Source organism: Indicator indicator, chromosome 12 (assembly GCF_027791375.1).
Source record: "Indicator indicator isolate 239-I01 chromosome 12, UM_Iind_1.1, whole genome shotgun sequence".
Classification (NCBI taxonomy): domain Eukaryota; kingdom Metazoa; phylum Chordata; class Aves; order Piciformes; family Indicatoridae; genus Indicator; species Indicator indicator.
In genome coordinates, this window is record NC_072021.1 from 13,770,522 (window position 1) to 13,786,205 (window position 15,684).

The following is a 15,684-nucleotide window of genomic DNA, read 5'->3' on the forward strand; positions in this document are numbered from 1 at the left end:
AAGCTACATTTGCTAAATTCATCTTTCCCTGAGGAACAATCAGGAGTGAGGAAAGGCAAATGTGGAAACTAAAATGACTCCTTGCATCTAAAGTGGAAAAGTGCCCTGGTACCCTCACGTAGGGAGAGAACACTGAAGCCAGGGCAGCATTAACATGAGAACATGGGGGTCAGCAGCTGAGCAGAAGCACATCAGGCAAGACACCAGGCAGGAAGAGGTGACTGGGGAAGTGGAGACAGCAGCACTGCTCCCAACAGCTGCAGAGGCCAGTAGGCTGGGAATCTTCATTTGCTTTCCCATCTCTCTATAAGAGTAAAACCATGGAATCTGGTTTCTCTGTACATTATGAAGCCACCCCACAGTTCTAGTAAGACACAACAAAAATGGGTAGGGAGGTGATGGGTTGTGCATCCAAGAAAATTGTTAACAGAAGTCAAAAGCTTTTTAAGAGGTCCCTAGGACAGGCAGGAGAGGATGCATGCCTCAGAAGCAGTTCATTTGCCTGCTCTACCTTAAAACAGTGCAACCTTTCAAACCCCTGACAAGCCATATTAACTAGGCCATAATCCTTCCCCCTATGGCCTCACAAATCCCAATAAATCCATTCTTGCCAAAAGGGTGCACTACAAACAGATGTGTTCAGTTAGTAATGGATTATGCAACTATTTTCTGCCTAGTTAAGACAAATGATGAACAGAATGAGCATGCCCTTGGGTTTGATCAAAATACTGCTGAAAAGAGGAAAAGAACTTTCTGAAAAGACAGAATGTGGTGACCAAGTGATGGGGAGAATCCTGAAGCAGTGATCCTCCTGTGTAAGCCAGCATATTAGCAGTGCCAATGTGAATCCAGTGTCTGAACTGCTTTCCTCAGACATGTAGCATAAGCACTGAGGTTATACCTCAATGGTCTGTGGATACGATCTGGATGCAGAAGTCATGGCAAAGGCCTGTATCTATGATCTACTGCTCTAAGTATAAACAAGCCCAACAGACTCACTTTTTGGAGCAGTGAAGTTCGTATGCCTCCTTCTAGGTCCTTTTTTTTTTTTTCAGTTTTATCAGTTTTTCTGAAAACTCATTAACTTCCCCTGGCCACAGTTATGCTTGTTGCTTAATTGCTAACCGTGATGAAACCAGGCCATAGAGACCAGAGCAGATTTGTTACCTCTCAAGGTTAAAATTTTCCTAGTTCAGTTTTCAGGACTGGGCAGGACTAAGTAACACTGCTCGCAACTCCTCTGGAATACCATTTAAGCAGCCTTGGCTGCTGCAGACCTCTACTAGTAGTAACATCTATTAAAATGGGTTGCCCTTCTACAATTCTGGTATCTTGCAGGAAAAAAGAGAAACAAAGCTAAAGAATTAGAAAAAAAAAAATGCTACGTTGAAGGGCTTTGGACTGCCCTTGAGTGACCCTCACAACTCAGTGGCTTTTCCAGTCCTGCTCTCCTTTCCATATGGAGGTTGGCAAGGAGGGTTGCCTCCACAAAAGAAACAACCAAACTCTGTTGATTCTCCAGTGCTTTGTTTCCCATGCAGCTTTTACACTGATGGAAAGGACCAGTGGAAACTGCTACTAAATTTAGTTTCTATACCTTCATATTTGTATAAGTATCAAGTTCCTGCAGAAAGCGTTAAGGTGAAGCTGAGGGCAAGCAATGCTCAATGAACAAATGTAAACAAAACATAGAAATCAAGAATAAATTTTGCCTGCAATTGTTTTCTTCCCTAAATTATTGCAATGGAAATGTATTTTGAACAAAGAACACCACAAACCATGCATCAGCAATGCAGGTTTTTAACTTTGTGGTGTCACTAAGAAAAATGATCCATCACAGGGCTTCCATGGGTCTGTTTCTGCACTTTGTGGGTATTGGGTGCAATGCTTACACAGAAATCCTTGCAGCTGGACTTCACCTGAAGGCTCTGGCAGCTACTGGAAAGAAACTGCAGAATTCTGAGCAATTACAATTGAAGTATTATTTGTACTATATCCCTTTGTTCAGAATATGTCATTATTAGAGGGTACTTTGTGACCCTTCTTCTATGTTAGTCCCTTAAGATAGGCTTCACTGCAAAAAACATCTGTTCCTGTTTGGTTTTCATTTAGGAAAACTGAAAATCACTAAAAGGAGAATTACTGCCAACACTGACCTTTATTTTCACCCAAAGACACAAATCAACTAGGTGCGACACACACTTTCATTCCCTTTCTCCGTCTTTTCTTTCTTCTACCAAATAAATATCTTAAGGTAATGAACATCAGCTCAGCACTGAGCCTGTAAAGAAACACACATGGGAGAGGAATTAGTCACAACGCTAATAGTTCAACATTATAGCAATAGAAACATATATTAGAAAGTTTGTTTTTACAGTGCTTGTGGTGTAACAAAGCCATTTAAACAGAAGTATTAGAAACCACCATTGGACAGGCTGAAGACCACCACCAGCAGTATTTCAAAGCAACACCAAGCCTACAGGGAGCAATTTAACATCATTCTAGAGGGAATTTTCTGGTATAAAACGAGAAATAAATGGCTTGGTATTTTAAATTCTTAAAAATAATAGCTGACGATATTGTTATGAAAACAAATGGAAGATGGAAGGGGCTGGGAAGAGGAGGCTGGGAGAAGGGAAACAACCCACGAGGCCAGCTGGTTTCTTGTGAAAATATCGACTGAATTGCAGCATTCTGGAATTGCCGATAACATTGTAAACAAAAAAGGTAATTGTTTGTAAAAAAGGTGATGGTGTACACAGTCCAGGGCTTTTCATAACTCCCTCTCTAGCTGACGGATTCTTGAATAACCAATTCCTTCCCCCCCTTTTTTTTTCTAACCAAACTGAGAACTATTTGGCCAAATACCAAGCTGTACTGACTCTGACTGCTAGTGCTCATCTCCAGGTCTCTGCATAGCTCAGAGCAGGATAGAATTTTTCAGGACCGAAGTAAGCTACAGCACAGGAACAATTCTATCACCTTAAGCATAATTTTCTGAGGTGGGGACAGGTCTGTAGATGACACCAGGTCCCACAGGGAAGACAAGTCTCAAGCCCTTCCAGTTGCAGAACAACAGTTGATGTAGATGTGCGTGGTGAGTCACGCTGATGCGGGACACTGGCACTGCCTCCAGTGGGGAGCTTCTGTGAATGCAAGTCAGGCTCACCCGAGAGATGCAGAGCACAAGTGAAAGTGCTCATCTCAGACTGTTCTTCTCTGAGGAGAAGGCACATGTTAAACGCAGCCACAAAGCACCAAATCCAGCAGACAAAGACTTCAGTGGGGAGGCGATTCCCACTTGCCCCTACTCTTGCCACCCCATGTATTTTAAATGCCGTAATAAAGAGCATCTGCCTTAATGAGAAAAATCACATGAACATCTCTAGCCTGCTGACACAGCAGAACAGTTCATCAACAAGCAGCTGTACTGACTCGCACATGAAGCTGACCTCACACTGGCTGTTCAGCCCAGCCAGTTCTCCAAATTCAATGCATCTGAGGAATCAGTGAAATTTGGTTTTGTGTAACAGGAAAAAAAAAAAAGGCATTTGATAAGATCTGGTTTGTGACATTTTCATACAAACATGGTTCCTGATTTCCATACCACCTTTTAAAACCAAACACACTCAGTAAGGAGACATTTATTCCATTATTTCAGTTTTCAAATTTTTGGTACAAAGTTTATTTTCAGAAGTTCCCACATGATCTTTTCTTCTACCAGCATCTTTTAGGATTTTTTCTATCTCTGATTTATTTTCTTTATCTGTTGAAGCAAAAGCAGTAATTGCTACCGAAAGCAATAATGGCAATATTACAAGTATTTTACAGCAGCATCCATTCGTCTCTTTGCCTCAAAAAAATAACAAAAATAAATCCAAAGACAAGATCCATACTGCCACAAAGGCTTAGGTTTGTAATATCCAGAAGTATGCTGCGTTCCCATAAATGAGTTGTACAAGTCCAGCACAACTTTCCAAGTTTGTGCAGAGCCTGATAAATAAGACACAGAAATATCAGTTACATTATACTGTTTCTAAGAACTTTTACTCTGTAAAATGTTTGGTCACTCAAAGCTATAAGCTTAATCACATATCAAAGAACACAGGCAATAAAGCCCATCTTACTAGAACATATAGTATTAGGCCAAACAAAATATAAGAGGACAAAAATCTAGTGGTCACTGAAGCCTCTTCAAAAAAGGTCTAAAACAGAATGCTTTCATTGTGTATCAGAATAAAAATGTACGGTATTAAATTTTTTTTTTTTTTTACAAGCTGTCTTTTTAATCAGTCTTCTATTTACAGTGCAGAACTTCTGCCAACCGCAGTAGTTTAACTTTGGCACAACACTAAGCTCCAATCCTTCAAGTCCTGTGTGTGTCCAAAAATTTTCTTGGTTTCACAAAAGATTAGGCCCATTCACAGTTAACCAGTTATCTTGAACTTTTTCAAGAATTGCTTCCCCTTCACCACACTGGGCAGCTACAAAGGAAAGACATTGTAAGCTATTGCATCATTCAAAAGAAACTCTTCATTCTAAACAGTAACAGTATTGTTGCTTCCTTTAACATCACAAACACCAGACAGATCACACAGATGGCTACATACTGGATACCTTCTAAAAACCTTGCTGGTCGTTAGTGAATCGTCTTCATACTTCAAATACATAATAATGCATTAATTTAACTTCACATGTCAAACAGGGCATTTAAATATATTGCAATATATTATAGAAAATTGCAAAAGCGCCATCATTTCTGTAAACGAGACTGACACCTGTTAACTCTCCTGTGCACATGAAGAGCAGTACCTAGTGCCACACTTTCTATACAATATAAAGCCTTCCCAGGTAGGGCAACTCATTTTAGTGCATTTCTGTACAGACTGTAAGCATATGTGCAGAGAGCCAACTATGCAAAACTGGAAATACTCATAAGCTGGAACTGGAGGTGGGGGGAACATTTTGAAATCATAACGGAGCTGTTGCGGTTGATCGCTTTGTATCACAGATGAATCTTCTGTCATTCTAGCAGATTCTGTAGGGAAAGTTTTGTGATAGGTATCTAGTACTGAGTAAGCATAAGGAAATACTTTCATCAACAGGAACACAAATATCATGTGTCTTAATGCATTCTAAGTTATGCACAGTCCAATGTTCATACAGTAACCTTATCTCTAAAATCCTTGAGAAACCCCAAATCATTTTTATGCCATAGTACTGTAACCAGGGATCAGTTACTTTATCCACCACTGTAGTGCTACCTGCTCTAGAATAAAAGAAAAAAAAATAAACAAAAATCCAGAAGGCCTCACACTTCCCAACAAGCCTCACTGGAAGCAGAAGTAAGTACCATTGCTAACCACCACACATGGATCAGTGCTGCAAGCCTGCCAGTACACTCCCAGGCGAAGATCCATCTTACCCAGTTTCAGATGTCTGTAGTGTCAATGCCTGCCTGCAAGCTGTATGTAACAGTTCATGGAGTTTGGGGTGCAGTTCATCTGACCAGCTCCAGACATGTAGGATGAACAGGCTTGCATTCAATAGGTATACTAACTAGCCACAGTGTCCTCCTCAAATGCAGACATCAACATGCAATCAGATGAATCCCACCGTAATTAATGAAAAGTGCTATGGGATCCTCAGTTACCTCTCCAGATTTTACAACACCGTGTAAGTCAGTTTTAGAATGAATATCCACCAAAAAAGTGCTGATGCTCTTCACCGCAGAAGAAGAAAACCCCCCAGGAGCTCCAGCCGCTTTAACTTCAAAATACTGGCTGTAACCCTCCTGTGCTTCAAAGCCTCCCTTTTCAGAAGTGGGAAACCAATACAGGTATTTGAGCTATCGTGTACAAGCAACCATTGAGGGGATTTTTCACCTTGTTACTACTTTCATTTAAAATATTTTCCTACAGAATTTTAACACATCACCAAACCTCAAGTAACTTGACCTACTAAGTTTATGTCATGCAACTTGGTAAATCTGCTTATCCTAGGATACTGCAAGCTTGCTGGAGAACACAGGTGTAACCCAGCACTGTTCAGAGCAGGAACTGAGCCCTCACCCAGCCCTTCCCATCTCTAACTTGCACAATCATCCCAGGTATTATGAACAACTCTCTAACAGTTTTAGTGCATTCTGATTACTAATACTGTCTTTTCATTACTACTGAATGTAGGAAAAAATATTTTCCAAAATAAATAAAATAGCTATATTTCATTGCACTCTATTTTTGTGTATTCAGGTTAGGGGAGGGATATTTAGTATTACAGAAGCTTAAAGATTATCTTCTCTCCTTGGGAGATATGAATATAAACAGATATGGATCTCAGGCAGAGGACACAAATCGATTTTGTCATATTTACAGAAGCAAATACTGATATCTAGCCTGAATACATAGTACTCCTTTAAGTGCAAAAGGGAAAGTGCTCCCCACCTTAAACTACAGCTTGGTTACTCGGCAGCCAGTGACTAGTTGTCAAGAGTTACTGCTGTGCTCTCATTTCAGAGGAAAACAGAGGAGGAAGAGAGCGTCTGCATCTTTGGGCTTTCTGGCCTACAGGGACTGCGTAAGGCCATGAATCACTTTGTATGGGCTCCAGAAATGCTTTCTGTGTCTGCCTCAAGAGCTCCTTGGTGAGCAGGAAAGAAAAAAGGCTTTTGCCCAAAGCCAGCAAATCATGCATTAGAAAAATTACTTCGTGTCATGTGCGGACATTGCAAGATTTTCCTTCCCAATAATCAACTTTATAGTCAGACACCACACTGCATATAATGTCTTGAAAAAACAGTTTTCAAAGTGGTAGTAGATGAGGTTAAAAACCAGGAATGGCCTCATTTACTACAATAGCCCACTAAATTCTAATCAAGAGATACGAGATATCTTTCCTCTGTGTTCAAAACAAAGCAGAGATTTCTATGTGCTGAAAATGATGGTAATGTTTTATTTGTTCTGTCAGAACAGCAAGAGTAAAGCTTGTTTTGCTTAACAACTTTTAGGTCAGTGAATTCTGAAGGGCAAGCAGCCTTCAGGCTTCTGCATTTTCCTTTTTTTTCCCACTTCTTACAAGCCAGCACTCTGTTAGTTCACCCAGACCTCTGGGGAGGAATAGGTCTGACTTTATTTTTACAACACACTAACCTTGGGGTCATTGAGAGGTTGATACTGGGAAGGCAGCACTGTTTAAGATGGAACTGTCTCTTTGTACTCAAAAGCAAGAGCAAAACCTGCCATGAAACCGCACAATATGGTGATGGCGTATGCCTCACCCGGTTGTGACGCTATTTGCTTTCTTTTAGCTCTTCTCCTTCTCCAGTCTGGCATGGGATTAGCTTTTTTCTGTCTAGTGCAATTTAAAAGACAGCAGTAACTAGCATCATAAGATTAGGTACTCCCAGCAGAAACAGCAGATAAAGAGGAAAGCTCTGCCTTGGCTGTAAAGGAACTGGTGCTCACAAATGAATTCTGAAATAGTGCTCCCAACAGAGACTGAGAACAAACCAGCTACTTACAGTTAATGTCTCAGCAAGATCAAAGACTTTCTTCTTCTCACTGTCAATGACCATCACTGAAGCCTGGCTTATAACAACCTGAATCACAAAACTGTCAGGGTTGAAAGGGACCTCAAAGATCATCCAGTTCCAAACCCCCTGCCATGGGTAGGGACATCTCACACTAGATCCGGTTGCCCAGAGCCCCATCCAGCCTGGCTTTAAAAACTTCCAGGGATGGGGTTTCCACCACCTCCCTGGGCAATCTGTTCCAGTATCTCACCACCCTCATGGTGAAGAACTTTTTCCTAATATCCAAGCTCACACCTAAGTGGTGAGGTTCCACAGAAACACAGTAAAACTACCCAGGCTTATCTACACAGTCCTCTGAGTAGGGAATCAAGCAAAATCTCACATGCACACTCACCCCAGCACAGACTTTCTTGCCCCTTCCTTCCCTAACGTCAGTGTAGCTGAGTCTGAAACACCCTGCAGGTGTGTGTAAGCTACAAGAGGGAGCCAGACTGCAAAGGCACACTGCTGATGGTCACAGTGATGCTAAGATCATCCCAAATTAAGACACTTGCAGGTGTGCTCATGTTCAGGAAGTTTCCTGTATGTAACTGGTATGATGAGGAGATGCCCTGTTCTCTCCACCAACCAGCTGATCTCTGTTTCTCTCGGGTGCCTATGTAGCGTGCCTTAAGCACCTTGGTAAGGAGCACAGCAGCCAAAGATTGGCTAAGATGAACCTGGCCTATTCCACTGTTACCAGAAGCCTTGAGTTCCCACCAGCCACAACCACAATTCATAGATAAAACAAATCAGCATGCTGACAGCTCTTTCCAATGCTTGTCCTGTCAGTCTTGATGCGGGAGGCTTACAGGAGAAGTTTCCCTCTGTCCCAAGTAAATGTGAAATAAACTTGTAAATAATGGATATTGTAAATAATGGAACAACAGATTCTCAGTAATAATGAATGCATACAACTGCTCTCTTCAGGCTGAACCCACACAGATTTTTCTCATCCTTGGTACAACTGACAGGCTTCCAGTGTGCATGTTGGCCAAAGGAAAGGTGGGTACTCCACATGTCTCATTAGCCACCCCACAGCCCATACTTGAATTTAAATTTTATATTCTGCAAACACTGTTGCAGCCACTGGAATACATGGAACTGTAATATTTACAGCAATTAAAAATCTGGCCCAGTATAGATCAGCCTTCTCTGACCATTTTACTGAAAGAAGATGTCCATTCCAACTATATTTAGTCTAATAAACAATGTATTTCCTCTTCCTGTGTTTTTCAGACCAGATGTGCTGAGGCCTGCCATTATAGCTGAGTGTTATTTAATAGAACACTGCCAAAATGGAAATTTTCCCACTTTAATCATATAATTAACTTGGACCTTTATTTCTTCCCCATCTTTCAAAGGAGGTTGGACTTAATGCTAACCTAAATGCAGCCTCTGCTAGCAACAAATAGAGACGTTTATTTGGACAGGTTGCCTGGGTGGGGTTTTGTGTGTTGTGGGCTTTTGTTTGGGTTTTTTTTTTTTTCATATTAGCATTGGGTCAACCTTAGGGATTAAGGCAACTCTAGATCTTGCTTGCCAGAGGCATATTCCCAAGGATTTTAAGAATTTGATTTAATATTTTTTGAACCTTAAAAATAGCATCTCTTTCCCTAGTAGCTTCATCCCACTCAGCAAGCACTGATTTTGACCCTGTATTCCCAGTGGAGCTTGAGGCTAACATGAGCCTTTTTTAAACTTGCCGGCATCTACAACAGCCTGATCCATACCATTACCAGCCACACAAGAATACCTCCCAAACACATGTAGCAGTCAGTGCTGAAAAGGCCAGATTCTGATCTCTCTCACACCACCTCACATCCAGAGTCATAAGCACTCCAACGGAATACGCTGACAACACCATTTTGCTTCTCTCCCACCTCTAAATCTGGCACCACAGGCCACTTTGTGCCACACCAATTTAAATCTTGGAAGCCAGGAAATAGTTTCATCATCAAATTCATGTCGCACACCAAAAGCTACTGCTTTTTTCTTTCCAGAAGTCTCAAATGCTTGTAAGAGCTCACCCTGTTAAATGGCTTTCACACAAAACATCCTTATGCAACTCAGGCAGCCTGTTCAATCTGGGAGCAGAAGGGCAGCTGCAAATGTCCAGAGAGGAAGGTGAATTAACAGCATTTTTTTTTGCCAGATGTTATTCCCTTTCTTGCTTTGACCTGGGTTTCATGCACAATCAGGTATGAAAAACGGATCTAACATAGACATCTCCTCTGCTTCACAGAATCATGACTAAAAGGAATCTCTTGGTCTTTTGACAGTTACCACAGTGAGGAAGAAAGACTAATTCCAAATTAGCTCCTTGGAAAAATGGAAATACTGGGACACACTTTCTCTACACTACTCTGTTTCTCACTGGTCATGAGAGCAGAAGCCTACAGAGATGCTGCTGACAGATGTGCAAATGGAGATTGCTAGTATCCTTTCCATTAGTTCCAATGTATAAGCAGACAATGCTGGTGACAGCAGCATCAATTCATCATCATCTTTTGACACCTAAAAAATGCAGATTGACAGTAACTAAAATACAAACTACTCTTCCTCGGAGTAGCAGTTCTCTAGGATGCCAGACATCTTCCTTGAGTTTGTTTTTAATTAAAACCTAGTATGCTGAGTTCAACGTTTTGAGACTAAATGGCTTGTTTTCTTTTCTTTCTTTTTTTTTTCCTTCCTGTTTTGAAGATATTGATTCAAGATGTAGATGTTCTGTATCTGATTAAACTGCTTCTGGAGTTCAGATCAGGTAGATCAAATGATGTCTAAAAATAAGTGCATTCACCCAGCGGCTCTAAGAACAGTGGTGAGCTCAATTAGTTAGGATGAATTAAGGTTAAACTTTTGGACAAATCATTCTACTGGGCTATCTACTGGAGAACCATTAAACACTATCATGTTTATAATTTCTAAGCATCTAAAAGCCATATAACTTCTTTTTTTTTGAGAGTTAAACATCACGCCGTTGCCACAACTTACTCGGAAATCTTTCTTAGTAGTACCCAAGGATGCTTTTCGTCTCTCTGTGTATTCTTACAAAACTCTAAGCAACTCTGAACGATTTGTAGGCAGTTTCTACCTCACATTTACCTTAAAATTCAGTGTAAGATTTCAAAAACTCAGTTGTTTTAGCTAGAAATACATACTTTTCTTACCATTTCCAACCAAGGAAAGAACGCACAGGCTAAAAACAAGTTACTACTGACTGCATCAAATTTGTCAGGCATTTAAATTGATGTATGCTGATTAAATGTAAAGAAAAGCATTTTCTAGCATTAGACTCATTCAGTTAGCACATAATTATCAACAAGGAACGTTTCAGCACAAGTTCTGTAAACCCAAAACACTCTAAAGATATGCAAAAGTGCCGATATCACACCCTTTTCTTAAACCAAGCAATCCTCACCCCTAGGGTCAATGATTCCTTTGTCACACTTGCCCCTTTCTCTTTTGAACTCTTTCCTTAAGAAATAAACCGAGGCCTGGAAACCTTTCAGGTGAAGTGATATTTGCAAGAAGACATCTTAGGATTTTCTGCTTTCCTCCTTCATGATCAGGCAATGTTCTCCCACATCAACAAAAAAATATGTCTATTTTTTTTGGAATTAAACAACGTAAGGCAATTAAATACTGAGAAGCAGTCATGTGAATTGATGAACATGAACCTTCCCACTGGTAATGCGGAAGAGGAAGAGCTGAACTGGATCTGATTTATAGCCCCATGTCCTAGGCTGGGCCTGAGGATGCCCATCACTTTCAGCAAGGAAGCAAATAATTGTTGCCTGCACAGGTAGCATCTTGCCCATGTTCTTTTACGTGGAAGGAAGATGCTAAGCAGGTGCTTGCTAAACTGAAGGCCATGAAAAAAATCATTTGGCTCTTCATCGTAACATCAAACCTGATTCATAGGTTTTTGGCCCCTGAATCCCAAATTGCATGTCAATCCGATTTTGAAAGTTTACGCTTAACATGTCGGGGGGGTTCCCAAGTATCACTATCATCTGTTTCTTCCTCATCTTCCTGTTCTTCCAGGATTTCATCTTCCTCCTCATTATCATCAAACAGCTCTATTCCAAGTTCTAATCTTCTTTGCCTTTCTGCAAACCACTCCCTGACCTGCTCGTATCCCATGTGAGATTTGGCTACCAGTTCATCAAGGTCTTGCTCATTAAGGAATTTGTGCTTCATATAATAGTCCTTCAGGATTGCTGTTCCAGTTTTGAATTTTATGACAGACATACCTCTGTCCCAGCAATTAAACCTCTTGCTTCCCCGAGGCCTACCCCGAGGCCTACCTCTCCCTCTCCCTTTTGGTCTTCCTCTCCCTCTCTTTCTTGCAAAGCTCTGGCCATTCAGACTGTTTGCACCAGCGCTCTGGTAATAATAGTACCATTTCAATCCACCATTTTTCCAGGCATAGCGAGTATCTCCAAACCAGCTCACAATTTCTGATCTTGGGAGCCCAGTTTCTTCTGCCAGCTTGTTGTATTCTTGTGGAGATGGCCACTGCGTACGGACAAAAGAACTTTTAAGCATATGCAACTGCTCTGGTGATTTTTTGCCTACTTTGCTTGAACTGGAACACCCTGGTTTTGCTCCTGCTGCTCCATCTCCCACAGATGTTTCTCCAGGCTCTTCTTTTGAGCTTCCAGCATTGCTCTCACTCAATTCGGCTCTCTCTTCCTTCAAGACATTTGATTTCCTTCTTTCTGTAAACCAGGCATCAATCTCTCTCCTGGTCAGTTTTGTTTGGGCTCTTAATCTATTCATTTCTTCCTCAGTGAGGATAGGGTTGTTAAGAAAACTTGCTTGGAGGACTTGCAGCTGTTCAGCAGTCTTTTCTTTGAATTTCTGTGGGGTGAAATCAGGAAAAGTGCTCCACAGTGACTTGGTCTGTGGAGTGACTCCCGTTGGGGACTCATTCATTTCGTCGCTTGAATCAATAACAATGGTGGCACATGAATCACTGTTGAGATGAAGCCCATGATTATTCTTTGAGTTTCTCTGATTGTAGCGTGTATCACTGAACCACTTCTTGATCTCTCCTTTAGTCAGGCCTGTTATTTTCATAAGTCTAACAATTTCTGAATCTTGAGGAAACTGATTTTTAAGGTAGCTGACTTTCAATTCTGCCAGTTGCTCTTTAGTTTTTTTTGCTCGGATACCAAAGGAATCGGGATTCATCAGCATGGATTCATTTTTGATAGGCTGAGGGGCTGGAACAGCAGCTACTGGCTTGGTTTCTGCAACGGGCTGAGCAGTGTGAATCTGACTCTTCTGTAACTGTGTTTGGTTTGGGACTCCCGCTACAGTCAAAGCTATTGGGGCTGTTACTGGTAACGTATTTGCACCTGCAACTTGTGTAAGAACAAGTCCCGGCTGACCAACTATTTGGCATGTCTGTAAAATTGAAGGTAAACCATTGCTAGCAGCAGAAATGTGTGCTGGAATAACAGTAATTGTCTGTGGCACAGTATGCACCGTGCCATTAAATTGTTTCCTCCTTGCTTCCTCCACTTCCTCCGGCGTCCAGCTCACACCATGTTTCAGACGCTGTGCAGAAAACCAGATTTTAATCTGCTCCTCTGTATACTTAACTTGAGTGGAAAGCACAGTGATTTCCGACATGGTCGGATATGGAAATTTGTTGTAGGTGTTAAGCAAAAGAGGATTGTTATCCAAGGCAGTATTATAGGCTGGAATGCTATTTACAGGTATTAGGACTTTTGGAATCAGGGTTGAGTTCTGTGGAGCTGCAACAGCAGTTATAACTTGTGCTACCCCTGGCTGAAGCACTGGTGCTGGAGTCACTACCGCACCAGCCACGTCTGCTGTGGTGCAAACAACCGAATGGCTCGCTTTTGACTCTGAAACTGGTGGTGGTGGATTTTCTACTACTTCTTCAGAGTTTGGCTCATTTTCAGTTCCCTTTTCTTCACCAGAAATGTCATCGACTACATTATGGGGAACAGCAATGCGTTTAGTTTCAGTTTTGTTTTTCATCATTTTCATAATAGGAGTTTTGCTAATTGAGATCCCTGATGAGGGGGGCTCAGAAAAGTTGGCCCGTATAGTGTATTCTTCTGTAAAAAAACTCCCATCAAAAGTGAGATCATTTACAGTTTGTTCAAAGATTGTCTGATTATTACGTTTCACCATGGTCAATTTAAAATCTTCCTCTTCAGGGTGGTACTTCAAATTATGTTCTGAGAGAGCATCGTATCTTTTGGTAAGGAAATTGCATTCTACACAAACGTAGGATGAATTTAACACTACATTGGGATGTTCTGAGTCCACATGAAAAGTAAACATATTGAGATCTGGAGTTTGGAAAGTACAGTATTTACACTCATAACCACCTTCTACTTTATTTGTATTTTTCTGATTGTCTGAATCCACACACTCAACAACATCCTCATCACTTGTTACGCTCTCTGCTGTAGGGTTCTCTGCTGGCGTGAGTACAGGTGGTCCTTCCTCCAAGTCTGATACCATTTCTAGATCCGGATCCTGCTCGTTGGCTAAGACCATGCATGGTGTTGTTGATTTTCGTTTACTTGCCATGCCTGTTATGTGAAAATGACACTGACTGGTCAGACACAGACTTAGCTTCAAGCTCTTCTTGAGTAATAATAATGGCTTTCGGTACTTCAAGTTAGCTCTTGTAAAGTCTCAACATTTATCCCATTAGCAGCTTTTCTTTTGTAGTGCAATCAGATTAAAAATAGATAGTTGAGGATGAAATGTTGAGACACACTGTTTTAAAGTCCACATCCACCACCTGTAGCAAAGAAGAGACAGTGGAATTAGTTCAATTTAATAGTAACTTCTGCTACATATGTTGCCTTAAGGTCTTTGGGGGTCAGTCTGCCACTGTTCATCCCCTGAAAGCAGCAGACCCATTCCAAGAAAAAGTTACTCAAAGCTAAGTTAATAAAGGCAAAACCCAATCCATTCATTACAGGCTGAAATGTGTTTGTGTCAATACACCGAAAGGCATAAAACATAGGATGGTGTAAATCAGGTAACTTTCATTTTTGTTTCCCTTTCTTCAGAAGCCTTTTTCTTGGCACAATGCTGAGGTCAGCTGTCACACAGAACTTCTGTAGTCTTGCCTTTGGACTGCTTTGCCTAAGCTATGACAACTTGTTGCTGTTATCAGATTCCAGGGCTCAAACCCACGGGACAGAATGTAGGTTACCCCCCTCTTCTCCTTCCGAGTACCCCCATAGAAAAAAAGGTACGCAGGGGAAGTAAAAAGATAAACAAAAGACTTAACGGAAATCAGAAGTTAAGAAAGTAATTTTTACAAACAATAAAAGGTATTTAGGGAAAAAGGATGTACAGAGATACAGGGGAAGGGGCTTAATACAGATATCTACAGAACCAGTTGGCAGATGGCAATGGATCCTTTGGATGGAGGCCCTAACAGGTGAAGGTAGGCCAGGACCACGTTGCAGGCCTGACCGCGTGGTCAGCAGCTCTCAGTCAGGCATGGAGGTGAAGGGTGAGAGAGCGAACTGGAAATTCCTCTCCCGTATATAGAAGGTAGGCAGGAAAGGGGATGGAATAATATGACTTGGGGACCCTTCCCCTGGGGGATGAAGTTTCCCATCCACTTGGGTGTCAGGTTCCCACCCATCTAAGGGGTTTGGGTTTCCACCCGCCCACCTGGTAGCTCTTAAACTACAACACAACTTCTCTCAACTTCGCTGTGAGCTCAAGTCCTTTCTATCACAAACTCAGCCCCCATATGACCTCTCCAGTACTGACTGTCATTCTTTCATGGCACAGGCTGTGAAGGGTCCTGAAAAAGGCAGGTTTAGAGTGTTTTTCTATTACATTATACATGTGAGCATAAGCACGTGCAAAGCCTTTCTCCCAAGTCTGAAATCAAGCAAAACAATGCCCTTTTAAGGCACTTTGATGGACAAAAGAGGACTATTTTTCCTTCCTAGTTCTCCAAAAGTAATTCACCAAATGAAGACCAATTCCAAATGATAAAAGTTGATTGCTAGCACATGGCAATTAACTAAAATCTGTTTTTATGCCTCCATGCATTAACAGGGACATGATTGATTCTGTGAACTGTACTGGAG

The 15,684-nt window shown here is 41.4% G+C and overlaps 1 protein-coding gene across 1 annotated transcript; it reads right to left on the reverse strand.

Annotated features, from left to right (window-relative positions):
• Positions 1-11,510: 11,510 nt before the first annotated feature.
• Positions 11,511-14,195, reverse strand: ZHX1 (zinc fingers and homeoboxes 1). The gene has a single exon (XM_054385678.1). The coding sequence runs from the start codon at positions 14,147-14,149 to the stop codon at positions 11,525-11,527; it is 2,625 nt and encodes an 874-aa protein (XP_054241653.1). The 5' UTR covers positions 14,150-14,195; the 3' UTR covers positions 11,511-11,524.
• Positions 14,196-15,684: the final 1,489 nt, after the last annotated feature.